The 19,948-nt window shown below is 42.1% G+C and overlaps 1 protein-coding gene across 2 annotated transcripts in view; it reads left to right on the forward strand.

Moving 5' to 3' along the window:
* Window positions 1-19,625, forward strand: part of LOC126187579 (glutamate receptor 1-like) — a 417,690-nt gene extending 398,065 nt beyond the window's left edge. For both annotated transcript variants that reach the window (XM_049928746.1, XM_049928747.1), the window contains exons 15-19: window positions 285-529; window positions 7,657-7,765; window positions 13,737-13,874; window positions 15,128-15,202; window positions 18,642-19,625. In XM_049928746.1, the coding sequence (XP_049784703.1) occupies window positions 285-529; window positions 7,657-7,765; window positions 13,737-13,874; window positions 15,128-15,202; window positions 18,642-18,716 (642 nt within the window). In that variant the 3' untranslated portion in view covers window positions 18,717-19,625. The remainder of the gene's footprint in view (window positions 1-284; window positions 530-7,656; window positions 7,766-13,736; window positions 13,875-15,127; window positions 15,203-18,641) is intronic.
* Window positions 19,626-19,948: the final 323 nt, after the last annotated feature.

A 19,948-nucleotide genomic window follows, 5' to 3' on the forward strand; every position in this document is an offset into this window, starting at 1 on the left:
ACTCCAGGCAAAGGAGGTCCGACACGGTATTAGGAGGTATCCCTCAATTTATATCTAATATCTTATGTTTACATGTACCACGAAGTACAGCACAATGCCTTGATAACTGAAAACGCTCACTGCCAAATACGGGAATTAAATTAAGAGCAAAAGTTACTGAACTTTAAAGTTTAACCAGATGTATAATCGGTACCTTTCAGTGCAATCGCATTAACTTTTCTCCTTCACAGTTCACACTGCGCTTCAGTTACTTATATTAATAAACTCCTGTATTGTTCTGACAGAGGTCGCAGATCACGCTGTACAGCAAGATGTGGGAGTTCATGAACTCCCGCAAGCACGTGTTCGTGCGCACGTACGACGAGGGCATCAGACGCGTCCGCAACTCCAAAGGGAAGTACGCGCTGCTGATCGAGTCCCCTAAGAACGACTACATCAACGAGAGGGAGCCCTGCGACACCATGAAGGTCGGCCGCAACCTGGACGCCAAGGGCTTCGGCGTAGCTACTCCACTGGGCTCACCTCTCAGGTACGCACTTCCCATTGCAGTGGCACCCGCAGTGGTGGGAGTGGGGCAGCCGCCCTTAGTGAGAATTCATTTAGCTTACGGACATGAAAAATGACGTGTAACTGCAGGGACTCGATTTTTATAACCTTAAACACCTAGAAAATTATCACTGAAATGATCTGAAAATATCGATGAAACTATATAAAAGGTACACAAAACGTTAGTAAAGTGAGTTATAAAATGATCTAGGGTAATGAGAAACTTTGGAAATGGCTCGAATAACTTAAATTGCTAAGTCTTTCTTTAAGAAATCTCGTTCTTCGACGGTGTGCCAAAAACAGAAGAACCACCTTAGAGCTACTGCAGGGTATAAACAGCATGCACGGGTTCTCTAAAGTGAGGGAACATGCACGGGTAAGATGTGCTTCTAGTTAGAAAATCTTTCAACATTTTCTGGAATAACTGAAGCGTATACTTCACATATTTTCCTTTAGTTTCAAAACTAATCTAAAATATCGACATATATGTATCGATATTTCAGTAGCATATGTTACGTTTGGTACAATATCGATACAAAATGTCGATTTTTTTTACAATATTCATACCTAATGCAAGTTAACGTTAGTGAGGGATGCGACAATGACAATAAACAGATGAGCTATTAATTTATTTTCATCATGTACCAATACATCTTGAAAAACACTGTTGCTTTTATCTAGAAGGATGTGCATTGTTCGTTCTTGCAAATATTAAAGGAGTGAATTGATGTGACGCTAAACACAAACTTGAAAAAACGGAGTAAAATCTAGAAAATGACATATCCTTGAAAAATTAAATACTATACAGAACGTACATGACGAAAAATAAAACATACATATACATTTATATAGTCAGAAGAGTCAAGATTTTAGTACTTTTGAATAATGCGTGGCTCATAAGAAAAGGAAGATCACATGTCAATAAACTCCAGGCCTTAGTAATAAGCTATAACAAAATGAAATGAAGCTGCCGATCGACTGAATGACGAAACTATTATACATGTACGCGGTCACATTGAGAAATATATCCATGGTGTACGTTCTGTCTCGGAGTTCTTCCAGTTCCCAAGTCATGGGGTGCACATATCTTCACAAACCTAAAATGACTATTGGTTTAACAAAACATTTGCAAGAGAAAACACATTCGACAAATGCTTAGTTCTTCAGTATTCAAATAATCGTCAACAACTGTCAGGTGCTAATTTGAAGTAGCATATTGTGCTATATTTCTTTTCATTTTTATTGTGTGACTGTTGATTGGTACTTGTCGGTAGAAGTAGATACTCGTCGTCATTGGAATGTCTGTCATCCTGTGCGATCTAACTGTGAGTGGCGCTCTTTGAGTCATTATTGTGTAACAGTCTTCACTTAATTTAATATTCACAACTATAAATAAGCAACACATCGAACATGAAAGTCTCTTTAATGCCCTTTCACAAATTGCTGTGACTTCGGTGTGTCATTCGTACCAAGGCTACTAAGTGATTCAATACAAGTGCGTACCTCAGTTGTCAACAGTGTTAGACAAAGAAACTAAGCATTCCTCCTCTCACGTCTCCCACCCCGTGGAGTCTTTTCTTCCACTGATCCCCAGGCTCCATTCGCTAACTAATCTGATATAAACTGTATAGTTTTATATATTGCATTATCCTGCGGGTTGTGAGCAAACAGGAACACGGGGAAGTTTCCAAATGGTTCAAATGGCCCTGAGCACTATGGTACTTAACTTCTGAGGTCATCAGTCCCCTAAAACTTAAAACCACTTAAACCTAACTAACCTAAGGACATCACACACATCCATGCCCGAGGCAGGATTCGAACCTGCGACCGTAGCGGTCGCGCTGTTCCAGATGAAGTTTCCAAAGAAATCGATTTGAAGCTCGATGCTGAAGCTTGTGGTAGTGGTCCAAAAGTGTAACATGTTGGAATATCATCCATTCGAATTTTTAAATGACAGAAAAACAATTACTTGAGAAAATGGGGTCTATGACAGGATCTACAGGAAGTAACGTAAATATCTAGAAAACTAAAAATCTGAGACCATAAAAGTAGGCTTTACTGTAATTGTATTGTTAGCTTGTTTATAACACTTACGAGGTATTCTAAGTGTGATAAAGAAACTAATAGGAGAAAATGCTGATAAGATATAAATTCCCTCAAATTTTCTGAATCATGTCCATGAGGAAAATGTTTTACCTCTATTAACATGAAAACATGCAGGCGCCTCTGCTTAACTGTAGCCCAATCGCTTACTGTTGATCGAATAACACATGGAAAGATAGACAAGTTTAACTGCATTTGAATTTGTGTTGGCCGGGGGGGGGGGGAGGAAGAGGAGGAGGAGGTGAGGGGAATGGAGGAGTCATCAGTGTTCCGTTTTTATGCAGCCTGTCATAACTTCCTCCTCAGTGCCAAACTCTTAAGGGTAGCATTTACACCCAAGGATCTCCATTGTTCGTTAGGTATTCTCCAATCTCTACCTTTCCTTACAGTTTTTTCCCCCACGTCTTTCTTTAGTATCCTAAACGCTTAACATATGTACAATAATCTAGGCAGTATTTTCTAGACATTCCTTTCTTTTCACTCTCTGCAGGAAACATGATCATCTCTTATCATACCAGCCAACTTAATTTTCAGCGACCATTTATTGTACCACGTCTGTAAGGATTCAATTCAGTTCTTTTCCTGTTTACCCATAGTGCGTAAACCACTTTCATACAATGGTATGCTCCAGATGTATATTCCCAAAAATGTCTTCCTCAAGATCTATGTTTGACGCTAGTGGCTTTCTTTCAGTGAGGAATGCCCTCTTTCTGGCAGATTAAACTGTACAGCACTGGGACTCGAACGTGGAATCTTCGTCTTTTGTGAACAAGTACTCTACTGATGGACTCTTCAGACACAACTGATGACCCGTGTTCACAGCTTTACTCCCGCCAGTACATCTCTCATACATTCCAAACTTCTCCCTAAAACTGTGACTAAATGGTTTCTGTGCTGTATCCTTCCTTCCAGGAGTCCTACTCCAGAAAGATAAGCAGCAGAAATTGTGTGGAGTTTGAAAGGTTGGAAGGTATAAGGTAAGTATTGGAAGTAAACTGTGACGGCGGGTTATGAATCACCCTTGGGCAGCTTAGTCGGTAAAGAACTTCCTCGCGAAAGGCAAAGGTTCCGATTTCGAATCCCAATCCAGCACACAGTTTCAATCTGCTAGAAAGATTCAAACCAGCGCAGACTCTTTAGCAGAGTCAGAACCTATTCTGAATGCGCTCTGTGACTGTGCCAGTTTGATTTTTTAGCGTCCTTTGCCTCTTCTGTGTTTTTTTATTTCGCTTCCAAGGTAGGGTAATTCTGGCGTATTTACTACGGGGCCCCAATTTTATGATGTTTATCGCTAATCTCATTTTTGAATAATACATTTTCTGCTCCCACGTTCAGATACTATCTGTTATACACATTTCTTCTATACGTTTCCTTCTTTGATAAAAACGTTATCCTAGAAATAATGCGAAAGACAGTTTTTGTCTTACATCTAGTCTTCTGCTTCATTCTTCGCTAATAATATGCTTAGACCTGCAGTACCACACTATCTTATACACTTAACCCTTTCGTTACGCTGAACTTCTGCAGAAGTCGGGAGCGAATGTGCCGCCCAGCCAGTGGACTGCTGCTGCAGTCGAGTGCGGCCAACTGGTGGACTGCTGCAGCATCTCTGCCTCGAGTCATACACTCCTGGAAATGGAAAAAAGAACACATTGACACCGGTGTGTCAGACCCACCATACTTGCTCCGGACACTGCGAGAGGGCTGTACAAGCAATGATCACACGCACGGCACAGCGGACACACTAGGAACCGCGCTGTTGGCTGTCGAATGGCGCTAGCTGCGCAGCATTTGTGCACCGCCGCCGTCAGTGTCAGCCAGTTTGCCGTGGCATACGGAGCTCCATCGCAGTCTTTAACACTGGTAGCATGCCGCGACAGCGTGGACGTGAACCGTATGTGCAGTTGACGGACTTTGAGCGAGGGCGTATAGTGGGCATGCGGGAGGCCGGGTGGACGTACCGCCGAATTGCTCAACACGTGGGGCGTGAGGTCTCCACAGTACATCGATGTTGTCGCCAGTGGTCGGCGGAAGGTGCACGTGCCCGTCGACCTGGGACCGGACCGCAGCGACGCACGGATGCACGCCAAGACCGTAGGATCCTACGCAGTGCCGTAGGGGACCGCATCGCCACTTCCCAGCAAATGAGGGACACTGTTGCTCGTGGGGTATCGGCGAGGACCATTCGCAACCGTCTCCATGAAGCTGGGCTACGGTCCCGCACACCGTTAGGCCGTCTTCCGCTCACGCCCCAACATCGTGCAGCCCGCCTCCAGTGGTGTCGCGACAGGCGTGAATGGAGGGACGAATGGAGACGTGTCGTCTTCAGCGATGAGAGTCGCTTCTGCCTTGGTGCCAATGATGGTCGTATGCGTGTTTGGCGTCGTGCAGGTGAGCGCCACAATCAGGATTGCATACGACCGAGGCACACAGGGCCAACACCCGGCATCATGGTGTGGGGAGCGATCTCCTACACTGGCCGTACACCACTGGTGATCGTCGAGGGGACACTGAATAGTGCACGGTACATCCAAACTGTCATCGAACCCATCGTTCTACCATTCCTAGACCGGCAAGGGAACTTGCTGTTCCAACAGGACAATGCACGTCCGCATGTATCCCGTGCCACCCAACGTGCTCTAGAAGGTGTAAGTCAACTACCCTGGCCAGCAAGATCTCCGGATCTGTCCCCCATTGAGCATGTTTGGAACTGGATGAAGCGTCGTCTCACGCGGTCTGCACGTCCAGCACGAACGCTGGTGCAACTGAGGCGCCAGGTGGAATTGGCATGGCAAGCCGTTCCACAGGACTACATCCAGCATCTCTACGATCGTCTCCATGGGAGAATAGCAGCCTGCATTGCTGCGAAAGGTGGATATACACTGTACTAGTGCCGACATTGTGCATGCTCTGATGCCTGTGTCTATGTGCCTGTGCTTCCGTCAGTGTGATCATGTGATGTATCTGACCCCAGGAATGTGTCAATAAAGTTTCCCCTTCCTGGGACAATGAATTCACGGTGTTCTTATTTCAATTTCCAGGAGTGTATTTCTCCGCTTCACTACGCTCGACTCGTTTGGAAGTTTGACCCATGCACTATCGAGCGGCTTTGTTCAAAGTCTGTAGTTAACAACAGAGTCACTATATGGCAATTACATTCAGTTTCAAAGCGTTCGTTTGCCTGAGTTGCACTGCTCATTTCCCGCCTTGTTTCTAATCTGAAGTGACGTGTTGTAAGTTTGTGCTAAAAGTGATACGGCAGATAAGCGATATACTGTGGAGGAAGCTCCTTCTCTCATACTGAGTGGTGGCTTTGAAGATGGAGGCGAATCATCGGCCGAATCTGACGATGAACCTGAAACACCTATAGTAGCTGCTTTTATATCAGGTACACGTGCTACTCCAGTTGTTCCATTGACATCCCCACACTTGGATTTTTCCACAGATACGACACACAATATCAAAAACATGTGTGATTTGTATAAATATTTTCCCAAGTCCAATGTCCAATGATTGCGATAACACTACGACTGTGAAAGTAGAACACAGTAGAGCCGCGGGGAGCGCGAAAAACGGGCCGTGCAGCGGGCACGACGGGGCGGGACTGGCGCTCGTGCGCAGCCGGCGTGAAAGGGATAATTAGACAACAGTACCTTTACTGAAACTTTAATTACAGGTGTATTGCTGTCCTATATGATTAAGACAATATGTTCCGTCCCTGTATTTATGAGAGGAACATAGTTTACGTTATCTACTCTTAAAAATAGAAACAATGAAATAGACACAATAAAACTGTACTTCAGTGTGTTCTATAAACGCACCTACAACAACACCTACCTATAAAAAAGGAACATAGTATATCTTTACATGTGTGGTGCCTGTACTTTCGGACATGGCCTAAAGAACAGACAGCATACTAATAAATATATAAGCTTTGATGGCAAATAATGATACCTTCAGTGCCGATGCACTCTTGATTTGACCTCTTGTGGGAATCAGGTGAGGCTGCGAGTAATGAGGATAATGGATTGGGAGACAGTACATGCGCATTGTGTGAATAATGAAAATTTGGGTTGGATGGGAAGCGTGCTCAGATAGTCGAAGTTGTTAAAGCAACTGCTCGCGAAAAACTGGAAAAACCGGGTTTGAGTCCCGGTCTGGAAAAAATTTTCATTTGTCGCCGTTGGATTTATTTCAAGGCCCAATTGCAACTGATGGAATTTCTCATTCGCCATAGTATATTTATTTCAAAAGAGTTCTGTGTAATCACTAATTCGCTGGTATTCATTTATCTGGACTACTCCGGATATTATCTCACTTTGTCTCGTCCCAGGGCTGCTTTTACTTTAAAATTTACTCTACTTTTGACGTACCTCGAGACAGAATGCTACGCTATAATCGGACGTTATAGTTGGGTACGTGTATGTAACGTTTGCGGCTGTCAGTAATATTTATGTTTAGCCTCTGAATAGTTTTTGATATACAGTTCAAGAATTTAACGGAAATCTGATGGTAAATATAAGAAAATGACTCGTACAGTCAGTGCACTTGGCAGTTGGTGCGTGTACTTCTGAAAAACGTATCCCAGATCCACTGTAACACTGTATTGGTTTCTACATTAGGCTGTCTTCATTACTGTTTTACTAACATCATTCACAAGTTGATCGAAGAAAAGGACCTAACAGCATAATAATGCATTTCCTTGAAGAGCAGTCTCTTGATTAAAATCGATTACGTACTTCCTTACTACACAACTTCACAAACAGTTTTCTCAAGTTAATTACTGTCTTTCAGTGACATCAAAGTCAAGACTAAAATAGATCATCTTAGTTAAATCAGAACAACGAACAGATGTAACATTTTCTCATTTTATGGCTACTGAAAAATAATTCAGGTGGAATTCTTCCACTTTTACGAGAGTATACGCACTGCTATTTATTTCTGGCATTAGCTAACTAATTTAAAGACCCATTACAGTTAACAATTCACTTGATGCTCTTATTGCAGGGACGAAATAAATCTTGCTGTGCTGTCTCTTACTGAAAATGGTGACCTCACTAAACTGAAGAATCGGTGGTGGTACGACCGTACGGAATGCAAGCACAGCGACAAACAGGTAATGAGCACTGCTTGAGTTCATTGCACGCTACTGATGTTTACCGTAGTAGATAACTTATCTTTAAAATAGTACTAAAGATATAATATCAAATCCTTTAAGTGTCCTCTATAACATGCTGCCGTTGACATTCTACTTTTCAACATTAGCCTTTTTATCACGACAGTTTCTCGAAAGTTCGTTAGTAAACATCTTTTTAATTCTAGTCTCATGTTAAATTTCACAAAACTGTAAACGTGTTGGACGTCTGTTCTCTTTAATCTCACCTTCTACTCTCGCAGCCAATACAACTTCAATATCTGAGGAGTAAATACGCTGACAAACCAAAACATTATGACCACTGCCCAACGCAACGTTGAGTGGTGCCTGGTGGCGTTCCGGGCATGTGACGCGGTAACAAAAGTACGTAAGCGGAGCAGACATGGACGGACGATCACCCTAGCGAAGATATGGGCTGCAAATGGGGAAATCCATTGAGATAAGCGACTTCGACAAAGGGCACATTATTATTACGCAGAGCCTGTGAACGAGTATCTCGAAAACGCCGAAGCTAATGGAATGTTCACGTGCTACTGTTGTGAGCATCTAATCAAAGAGATAGAAGGGTAGTAAAACTACTACTAGGCGCTAAATGGTTGGACGTCCATGATTTTTCACAGAAGGTGGGGTTCAGAGGCTTCTCTGCTCTGTAAAATACGATAGATCTGTGGCATTTTTGGCTAATGATCACAATGCTAGTGCACCGACAAGTGTTTCGGAACACACGTTCATCGTGCGTTGTTGAACATGGAGCTCCGCAGCACACCATCCCTCTGTGTTCACATGTTGTCCCAACGACATTATCAATTATGATTGCAGTGGGCACGGGACTATCGGAATTGACTTTCGATTAATGGAAACATGTCTGCTCTTCGGGTGAATCACATTTTTGCCACACCAGGTCACAGATCGTCCCCACAAACGCCGTCATCGAGGTGAAAGTGCGGTGCACGACGGACGCAGGCTCGTGGGAGCAGTAGTATTATGCTATGGGAGGCAGTCTTCTGCGCTTGCAATGGACCTGTGACAATAATCGAAGACACGCTGACAGCTGCGAACCACCTGCTTCCCTTCATTCTTAATGTCTTCTCCGACGGCGTGGTCATCAAAAATGGTTCAAATGGCTCTAAGCACTATGGGATTTAACATCGGAGGTCATCAGTCCTCGAGACTTAGAACTACTTAAACCTAACTAAGCTAAGGACATCACATACATCCACGCCCGAGGCAGGATTCGAACCTGCGACCGTAGCAGCAGCGCGGTTCCGGATTGAAGCGCCTAGAACCGCTCGGCCACAGCGGCCGGCGACGATGTCATCCTTCAGCAGTATAATTGTCCGCGTCTCGGCACCCGAACCGTGCTACAGTGGTTTGAGGAACGTTATAGTGAATTCACGTTGATGACTCGTGATCAAATTCGCCTGATAATAAACTCTATAGAACCCATATGGGTCTCTTTCGGGCGCCATCTAAGCGTAGGCAAACTAAGACCTTTTATTTTCGCGAGTTATATGACCTGTGTATAGAATATAAAGCCACATACCTCCACAAACCTACCACCAAACAGTAGGATCCTTGATACAATCAGCGATATTCTTCGTTCCAAACAGGTACAAACCAGCTATTAAGCAGGTGGTCAAAATGTTTTTGTTCATCAGCGTATGACCACAATGCTCATAAACATATTTGAATTCGGCCGCAAAAAAGATAAAGATGTTCGAATATAAATGAGATACTGGATCAGCTTATGCGTAATATTTACTCCAACCTGAACTCATTAGACAATCAGTCCCCAAATGTCAGTTGTGTGGAATAGCCGTGAAGTTAGAGTACCGAATATTTTATGGAAGTTACTGAAACATTATAAAGGAAACACTTAAACCCGTACTTATACGTATCCAGGTTGTAGAAAAGTAAACAAACGAAATTTAATGTTTAATGACGAATGTGAAACATATAGTAACCTCAGCTTCGAAACAGACTGACGGTAAAGGAACTTGCAAGGTGAGTATATCGAAGGATATCTATTTAAGTATCTGTAATGTATTCTCCATAGTGATGTGACTTTGCAGGCACTGCAGTAAACCGAAGTACCAGATGTGTTCATTTTTCACACGCTGTCGAGACGAATCAAACTGAGCTTTTTATAATGGGCAGCCAATGAAAATGGGGCAGATGGCAAAAAACAAGTGAACCTTTTGTTTTCAGAAGTAATCGCCACAACTATTAATACATCTATCCTAATGTGAAATAATACGTTCAATGTCTGTAAGGAAAAATGTTTGCGGTGGCCCACGGAACCATAATTGTACCGAAGCCTGCACCCCTTCCTCCGAAGCAAATCGACTGTCACGAACATCTTGTTTTAGGAGTTCAAAAATATGGAACTCGCATCGGGAGAATCAGTACTGTGTGAAGGATGTGTAAGGGCTTTCCAGCGAAACTCCTGCAGCGTAGTCGAAACGTTCTTGGCAACATTTTGTGGGCCCACCACTTGAGATTTTCATATTTCTGGAGCCCTGGAGACAGACATTCCTGGTGGCTGATCTACTTCAGTAGAAGAGGTACATGTCTGGGTACAGTTACGGTTCAGTAGACAACTGCAAACATGTTTCCATGAAGACACTGACCTTCTTGTCCAACACTGGGATAAAAATATTAACAGTTATGGCGATTACTTGTGAAATAATAAACAGTTTACTTACTTTTTCCATGTTTATAAAACAGCCTCATCCCCTTCAAAATATCCTCCAATACAACCAATACATTTGTCCCACCGGTGCCTCCACTGTTCGAAACATTTTTGCAGTCATCTTTAAGAATTGGTTACAGCACCTCCCTCGTTTATTGCTTGACTTCTTTAATGTTGTCACATCGGTGTCCTTTCATGCCCCTTTTCATGCATGGAAATAAGAAAAAGACAGATCAGGCGAGTAAGGTGATTGGGGCACCGGAACCATGCCACTTTTAGCCAAAAACTCTCTAACAGAGATGGCTGTGTGTGCAGGTGCATTGTCGTGGTGGAAAAACCAGTCTCCTGTCTACCACAAATCGGGCTAAACCGAGATCCAAGATAACCCGCTTATCTCTGAAACTTGATCAATTGTCTGTCGACAGTCTGTGAGCACAAACTCTAGATTTTTTTCAATAGTTCCGTCGATTCAGGCAGTTGATGTGCTTCCAGAACGACCTTTGTCATCAATCGACATGTCACCATTTTTCTCATTTTTTCCCGATGTGTCATCGTGGTCAGCCGTTTCAACATTAAAGCAGTTCCAGCAGCATTATTACCGAGTAGAAAACAAAATTTCACAGCTGCACTCTGTTCACTTACTTGTCATCATAAAAAACGAAACAAGAACAAAAACAGTCACTGCAGATGAACAGAACAAGCCAGCTCGACAACACACACGGCACTGAACTGACAATGAGTTGCGATCTACACGCCTAGCGGCAAAATGCGTACTACACAAGCCCCGGCCATGGGAATGACTTCTTTTTTATCCCCCTCGCTCATGGCCACGAATACAAACACAATGTCAAAGAAAACTTGCCAGACAGAGACGTACTGCTTTGTCGAAGTATATTTAGATGACAATGAACTGCAGAACGCAGTTTTAATCTCAAACCATTAGCGCAGGCATGTAGTTCAATAACTCTAGTTTGATAACATCCGTTTATAACACGCTGACACCTCGGTCGCTCCACTTGCTCCCAGTCTCCAGTACTTGGGGCACTTGCCCCCCCTCCGACATCAACACTCCAATCACAGCATATAACATTACACTTATCCTCCGGTCAAAATGCAACATGGCCCCTGGTCGTGACTGTGTCATCTACCGCCACCTCAGAGAATGCCCCTTCTCCTTCCTGACTAGCCTTCCCAATCTCTACAACATTATCCTCTCTACCAGTTTCTACCCTGACCTGTGGAAGATTTTCCACATGCTCTTATCCTCAAACCCAACAAACCCCTTCCATTGACTCTTCCTATTGTCCCATCAGCATCACCTCTATTTTCAGTGAGGTATCCAGATCCATCCTCTCCCGTCCTCTCCCGTCGTGTGGCTTCCGACCCTCCTTCTCCACCAAAGACCAACTCCTTAACCTGGTCCACTTTCTTTCCCTCCAACTTAACTCTCATCGCTTCGCCATTTTTTCCCTCAATCTCCAAAATGCCCACTACCATGTATGGCATCCCAGTCTCCTCTTTAAACTGCAAACCTACGTCCTGCCTATCAATTTTGTCCATCAGGTCGCTTCCTTCCTCTCGCACCGTCCTTATTATCTCACCCTCCAGGACACCAATTCCTATATCTTTTATCCCACTGCTGGCGTCCCCAAGAGCTCAATCCTCACCCCCATCCTCTGTCTCATGTACACTGTAGATATTCTCAAGCCACCCTCACCTGTCCATCTCCTCCAATACACTGATGACACCACCTTCCTGGCTCTCTGTCCTACCAGTTTACTACTTGGTGTAACCAGTGGTTCCTCCATATCAACCCCTCCAAAACCCAGGCAATCATCATAGGTCACACCACCTGCTCCTTCCATGATCTCTACCTCACCATTTATGGTCATCTCAACCAGCTCACCCCCACCCTGAGATACCTTGGCCTAACCCTTGACCTGGACCCCTTATATCTCCTGACCATCCAGCAGAAAGCCCATTCCTGCCTTTGCTTCCTGAAACTTACAGCATCGCCTGACTGGATCTCTGCCCCCCCCCCCCACACACACACACTTTTATAAGGCACTCCAAATGCTAGAATGCCACACACTCTGCCTTGCCTTCCATATCCACCTTCCTTCCCCAACATGGCTCCTATATGACCTCATATCATTCCCCACCTCCTCCTTTTTCCTTTTCCTCCAACATCTTCCCACCCCCTGGTTTCCTCCTTCCTCTCCACCTGTTGCTGCAGCTCTGTCACTGTATCACTCCCTCTCTCCACCTCCACACCCTTCATCTCCTTCATCAGCGAAATTTCCAGCACCTCCCCCACCCAGATGTTGAACTTTGCTGTGACATCTACCCTTCCTACCAACTGTAGCCTGGCCTTGTCCCCCCTCCCCAGGGCCCCCCTTTTCCTCTACCCTCCTTCTCCCAGAGCAGATTTACCTCCTTCCACCAAAGACCCTGCACCCCCTCCTGAGCTGTTTTCCTCTCCTGTCCCTTCCCTCCCCAGCCCTCCTTCTTCGCCGCACCCCCCACTTCATCTCCCTTTCCCTCCCCTCCTTCTCTCCTCCTTTTCCCTTCTCCTTTGCCTCCCCCCCTCCGGGGGGGGAGATCCTCCCAGGTTTATATATATTATCAAATGTCCTGCATTAGTGTTGTGTTCCGTTCCATTATACAGTGTCATCTGGTGATGTGGTTTTTATTGTTTGCTCGACCTGTATATTGTCCATAATTTTTCGTGTACTTTTTATTCTGTGGCCAACTTTTAACTTGTTTCTGCCTCCAGTGGTTTTTAAGTGCACTTCAAATTGCCAGCTGTGTTCATTTAATTTTATGTCGAGTTTTTAACTGTCCCCCGTATTAGTGTGTATTTTAAATCCCATCATCTCCATTTACAGTGTTTTTCATGTCCCCCTTTTTATCCCCCTTTTATGTAAGAGTTCACCTTTCTGTATTTTTTTGTAAAGCCCTTTAGCTCAAGAGCAGTGGACTGTGCCGCTGCCAGCCCTCCCCTGCCCATGTGGGGCAGGGGAAGGAATTGCAATAAAGAAAAAAAAATCCATTTATAACCAGATATACACATACTGGAAAAAACTAAAAACTATTTCAAGTAGGATGAAACAGCTATTCAGACGTTTATGAATTCCATCAAGTCACATAAAAGCATGGGCATATATTTTATCATTAACACGCTTTCCAAAAATCTCAAAAAAATTTTATTTGATTTGTGACTCTTTGGTTTCTTCACAGGATGCGTCCCGAAACGAACTTTCACTGAGCAACGTCGCAGGCATTTTCTACATACTTATAGGTGGCCTCTTACTGGCGATGGCAGTAGCCTTGCTGGAATTTTGTTACAAGTCTCACATGGAAGCAAGCAAAACAAAGGTATGTTGGCATATGAACAAAAACACTGTGTGCTGTCATAAGTACATATTCTCCTTGTGGTCAGCACAAGCAAACGTTCTCTCACGTGGAAGCAAGCAAAACAAAGATATGTTGGCGTACGAACAAAAACCCTGTGTGTGATGGCATAACTATATTATCCTTGCAGTTCTCACGAACAAACGTTCTGTAAGAATAATTACTGTTTATTCAATAAAACTGTGGGACACGACGCATAAATCCGATGTGAGAACCTGTCAGATGAAAGATGCTTGTTTACCGATCTCTGTTACAGTTGTAGGCTTTTTATGAAATCACGTGTTAGAATTAACGAACATGAACTGAACGCCGTGCTCCTCCTCAATTTGTTGTTGTGCTTGTGAATCTCAGCACCTGAGCTGCTGTCTAGCTATCTTCAGTGCAACTATATTCAAGTCATGATGACTCATCGTAAATGAAATCGCACATGATTCTTCACTGCCATTACAAATAACAAATAGTTAAACTGTCAACTGTTTCTTATTTGTAATGGCAGTATGGCACCATGAGCTATTTTATTGATGAGTCGTCATAATTTGAATATAACTGCACTAAAGATGGCCACACCGTAGCTGAAATCGATCTGCAGTATACAAATTAAAAATTTACGACCGATACTGCCCTTCTTCCTATCTTGGATCTGTTTCACTTAGATAAATTCATTTAATTAATCTACTTTTTGCAGCTGTGCAACTACTTACAGTGTGTCAAGTAAGAGCATGATCGACATTACACACAAATGGAAAAGGTATCGCCTTAGTTCTTTCACAGTCCATAATTAGGAACCTTTGTCCTTGGTTTCAAGCTTGTCCTGGAGAAGTAAGCAATTATCGACGCTGTGGGTGATGGGGTGTATTATTGATTATAATAGCATTCAAAAATGTTGTTCATATACGATGTATGTACATGTTCCTGCTGAATGACACTACCACGACCTTACTGAACAGACTGTAAGTCTATGGAGGAATATAAATATAAGCACTGAAATTTTGTGTACAACTTAAACTTTTTTGGTCCAGAAATGATCCTGTGGAGCAGCAATTATTCACAGTTTCATTTTATTTAAGTCTATTAAGAGTGGCATTTTTTTAATAAAGTTTGTTGTCAAGTGTTAAATCAGTAAACTGATCTAATTTCCCGTTCATTTTCCAAATATTCTTTTTACCAAAATCATGTCTTCTCGTTTGTAGCTAATGCATTTTGCGTTCCTTTTACAGATGTCACTATCTGATGCCATAAAGGCAAAAGCTCGGTTAACTATAGGTGGAGGAATGGATTTCGACGGAGGAAGGGTAAGTTATTCTAAATACTAAAAAAAAAAGATCCTCTTGAAGCCAGGGCTCAGTATTTTCAGATGTCAATGTATAAATTACCACAAAGTTTATGCCTATTGGACACCACGTCAACTTGCAGAAAAACACGACCACCAGCATTTGGAAATTTCGAAATCACATTTAATTCTTTTTGAAGAGAAAGAAGAAAACATTCTCAGTCGCATAGTAGCCACTGATTGGTTGTGGCTCCGTTATTATGAACCACAGAATAAGCAACAGAGCATGGTGGGGAAACATCAATCTTTGTCTACAGCGAGTAAGTCCGAAAGCCAAGCTTCTGCAGGAAAGGTGAGGACAACAGTGATTTTGCTTCAGGATAATGCCCGCCCTCGTTGAGCTTGGAAAGCAATCTCGTGCATTCAAAATATTGGCTTTGAGCTGCTAGTGTACTCACTGTACAGTCCTGACCTAACTCCAGGTGACTGTCACCTTTTGAGCCAATGAAGCAGCGTAAACCCAAGTTTTCGTCGGATGACAAGATTGTGGATGGACGACTTGCTCTATTACGTAGCTTAAGAAAGGGTGTTTATGCACGTCGAAAAGTCGCTCACTATTTTTCAAGTCTTGTGTCCTAGACATGCTGTGTGTTCGAGATCTGCATATGCGTTTCAAAAAAAAGTCGACTTCGCACAACGTTTCGATTGTACATTACTGTTATTATATCTTCCAAATTGGATGTGCACGCTCAGAGGAATTTAACTGCTAGTACTGTACTAGACTGTGATCTAGCACCGGGACCTGGTGCGTGTCATTGCACGAAATTACAAGAATTTTTTTTCCTCCGCTATTCCAAGCAAGTTGACTGAATTTGCACAAATCGTCAAATATCAAAGTTCATCTTTCTCAGACTAAACGCCCAGCTCAGTGCCTTGGTTCATTACGAAAGTGCTTAGTGTTTACCGTATTTTCTCACACTAACATTTGATTAACTCTCAAATGTTAGTAAGTTCATTGAAATCATATTCTGTGAAATTTTGAACCTATTCAGAACTTGCTAGCAACTTCTTTAAAATTTTGAAACATATTATTTGAAATTTTGAACCATCGCACTGAAACGTGATTTTAGCTTTCGCGTTAAAGGATCCTGCTCCTCGAACCTGGCTGTAATTGAATATGAAATCAAAGTGTTCATTATTTCATTTCTCTGAAAGCACTACAGTGACCATACTGCAGAAATGTTTTCGTTTGGAATGTCATACATGAGTAACATCGATTCTACAGTCGCTTCAAAGCGGTCTTGTTTCCTTGCAAAGAAATTTTCGGCAAACTAAAGGCCACACTCAAGTATTTTCATTAATCCTAGACGTGACAAAATATTCTATCCAGCTTAAAATTGCAGTACATATCATTACATACTTTTTGCACAGTTGTTTATGTATTTCTAAGTCCCCCATGAATTCTGGGATGGTGCTGAAAAAGTTTGAAAAATCTGCAGGAAATTAGCAACCGCAACTTCTTTTAGTAGACGTATATCATCGGAGGAGGATATCCCTAAGGACATGGTTCGCAACCAACTTTTGGAAAGTACACAAATCTACCTTTGCAGCCGCTTCAGTATCAGAGTCAGTTCCAAAACTTTTATGAAACGTTTTTTCAAACACTGCCTGTTTTATCTTTACTAGACGTTTTACTCACTGTTCCGCATGACGCACTGTTAACCAGACTACCACCAGTTACAGTAGTAGGTTTTGAAACTATAGAAATAGTAATTACATTATCTGCATCAGTCTCCTCCAACCTGTGAACCTTCCGCGTGCTTTTCTGTAACCTATCCCCATCAGTTCATTACACGATCGGGCAGAACTTCATCTGACATGGAACTGTACCACCTGGATGAAGTCATTCTTATAGATCTAAAAGAAATAATAACGAATGTAGATCTGAGCCGTCCAACTGTAAAAACCGACCAAAAGACCCTATAAAATTCAAGTATGTGTATAAGCTCTTTACGTCATGTTGCATATTTTCAATAATCATCCTATACGGGGCAGTCATATGATAACGAGACAGATGGAAAAAAATCAAGTACACTATTTATTATGAACTGTTAATATATTTATCACACTGTGAGACAAGACTATCAGTGCATTCATGGAAAAATGTTTGCGGTTGCCTACGTAACCATGTTTGTACCCAGGCGTGCGCCACTCCGTCCGAAGGAAATCGACGGCCACGAACTTCTTTCTTCAGGGCTCCAAAAATATGGTAATCGCTTGGGGAGAGATCTGACCTGCATGAAGGAAGTGCAAGAGTTTACCAACGAAAATTCTGCAGCGTAGTCGAAACAATCTTGGCAACTTATGGACCCGCCCTATGCAATTTCCAATATTTAGAACACTGGAGAAAGATATTCATGGCCGTCGATTTCCTTCGGTGGGAGAGGTGTATACCTAGTATAGTCATGGTTTCGTAGACAACCGCAAAACATTTTTCCATGTAGGCACTGACCGTCTTGTCTCTCAGTTGCATAAATGTATTAACAGTTACGGCGATTGCTTTTGAAATGATAGTTTACGTACTTTTCTCCATTTGCTTCATTTTCATTTGACTGCCACTTAAACATGTGCACTGTCAGCGGTACAATTTTTTATATCTCAGCGGCCAAAATAATCGAAATAATTAGTGAAACAATATTATCTGTAACGTCCAGTCTTCATTAGAAGAAGCATTTCGCTGCGTATAATCAGTAAAATTGTATGTAACTAGGAACTGGATTCACGACAATTTATTTGCTTACTTGTACGGTTCGGAAGTAAACTAGCTGTACATATGATTCACAAATAACTCCCGTAGAGATTTCATACTTCATAATACAGGATATGTTACTGAACTGAACTAACCTTCGTTTATATCAAAAGCTATCAGACTAGTGAATCCACTGGTGACATAATACGCTACCTGAACATGAAACCAGATCTGAAGTAGAATGCTTCGGAGGCCGTTGATAAATATTCATAGCATTGTTCGTTGACAGCTCAAAGCTACCGACTGAGAAACGTAAAAATGGTAATCACACTTATCAGAGAAACTATTGTGAATATATTAATAGAATACAATATATTTTTTGTAATACATAAAGTCGTATATTGCATTTAAGACCATTAATATATATATTTACTAGTATCACTTAAAGAGTTAAGTGCAGAAGTTATCAGTTGGACTGGCTTGGATCACAATAAGGAGAAAGACTTTACAGATCAAAGTCAGTTCAGTTGTAATGATTGTTTAAGCACTGAACTTCTGAAGAATCATTGGTTGCCCATAAACGTCTTGTAAATCCCACACCCCATTAAATGGCTTGTTACCTTTTGCGTTAAATGTTTATTGCAAAAAACTGTTTAAAGTAATGAGCTGTGACTGTGGATTCGTGTAGTGACATGTTCTCTTATGTTTACAGTACTATGCCCCAGCTCACCGAATCAACAACACGAAGATGGACCAACCTCACTGCAACACGCACACTCAAGTCTGAAGAGAGCGTATTCGAGAAGTGTTATAGGATACATCACGTGACGTCTAGGCGTGCATTAATGCACGAAGATATTTCGTGCGTTGATGAAGTTTCTGGAAGTGAAGGTGAAGGAGGAAACTTCAAACAAGCAGTACAAATGTTAATGCAGTAATTTTCATAAGATTTTATACGTAAGAAGAACTATTTGTTACATACAGCGGGATTATATTTTTCTTCAGTTACACATAATTTCGTTTTCTTATTCCAGTGATTTGAACAGTGAAACTTCCTGGAAGATTAAAACTGTGTGCCGGACCGAGACTCGAACTCGGGACCTTTGCCTTTCGCGGGCAAGTGCTCGGTCCGGTACACAGTTTTAATCTGCCAGGAAGTTTCATATCCGCGCACACTCCGCTGCAGAGTGAAAATCTCATTCTGGATTTGAACAGTCTTCATAAATCGAGTACTATGAAGGACTGTAATTTCTGTTGATGAATGATGTTAATATTAATAATAAACTATTAAAGATGGAAGACGGTAACTTAAATTCTAAAAGAAATTGATAGTGCTTTGTCACGGGTAAAGATATGTCTATGGGATAAAGACGCACTCTTTTCAAAGATTGCAGATCCAATGCTAAATTTTTTATCAAACTTCAGAAAAACACACAGTAATAATATGCAATGTATATACACTAAATATATATAATTATTTCATTTGTATAAACATCGTTGATTAATCTGCACTATGTTCATATGGCACAAGTATCACCTTTTACCCACTGAAATCCCCGTACTTGTTCTTTAAACGCAATAAAAAACATTCAGAAATACATGTTTGCTTACAGTTAATAGTAGCAAAAGGAAATGTTTTTGAAACTCGTCACAAATTGTATTATGTATTTTGAATAAATGGAATTGTTTGTGTACAGTTTCTTTCTTTCCTGCAATAGTCTTAAAAACGTATTATTGAGCCCAGTTACATACTTATTAAACATTTACCGATGACGTATTGTGTCTACGATCTGATTCTGATTTATTTAAGCAGCTATTTCCATAACAGAACATCGTAGTGTCTCCCTTGTACTATTAAACAGCCTACTATTTCCAGTATAAATCAAAGTACTATCCACACAGGGGACATACTCTTTTAATCTATCTATACCCGGATCCCGCTCCAGCTACTGCCGGGTCAGGGTGCTGACGAGTCCTCTTCATTTCGCTCGGTTCTCCAACCACTATCCTTTCTCCACT

Source organism: Schistocerca cancellata, chromosome 5 (genome assembly GCF_023864275.1).
Source record: "Schistocerca cancellata isolate TAMUIC-IGC-003103 chromosome 5, iqSchCanc2.1, whole genome shotgun sequence".
NCBI classification, from domain to species: domain Eukaryota; kingdom Metazoa; phylum Arthropoda; class Insecta; order Orthoptera; family Acrididae; genus Schistocerca; species Schistocerca cancellata.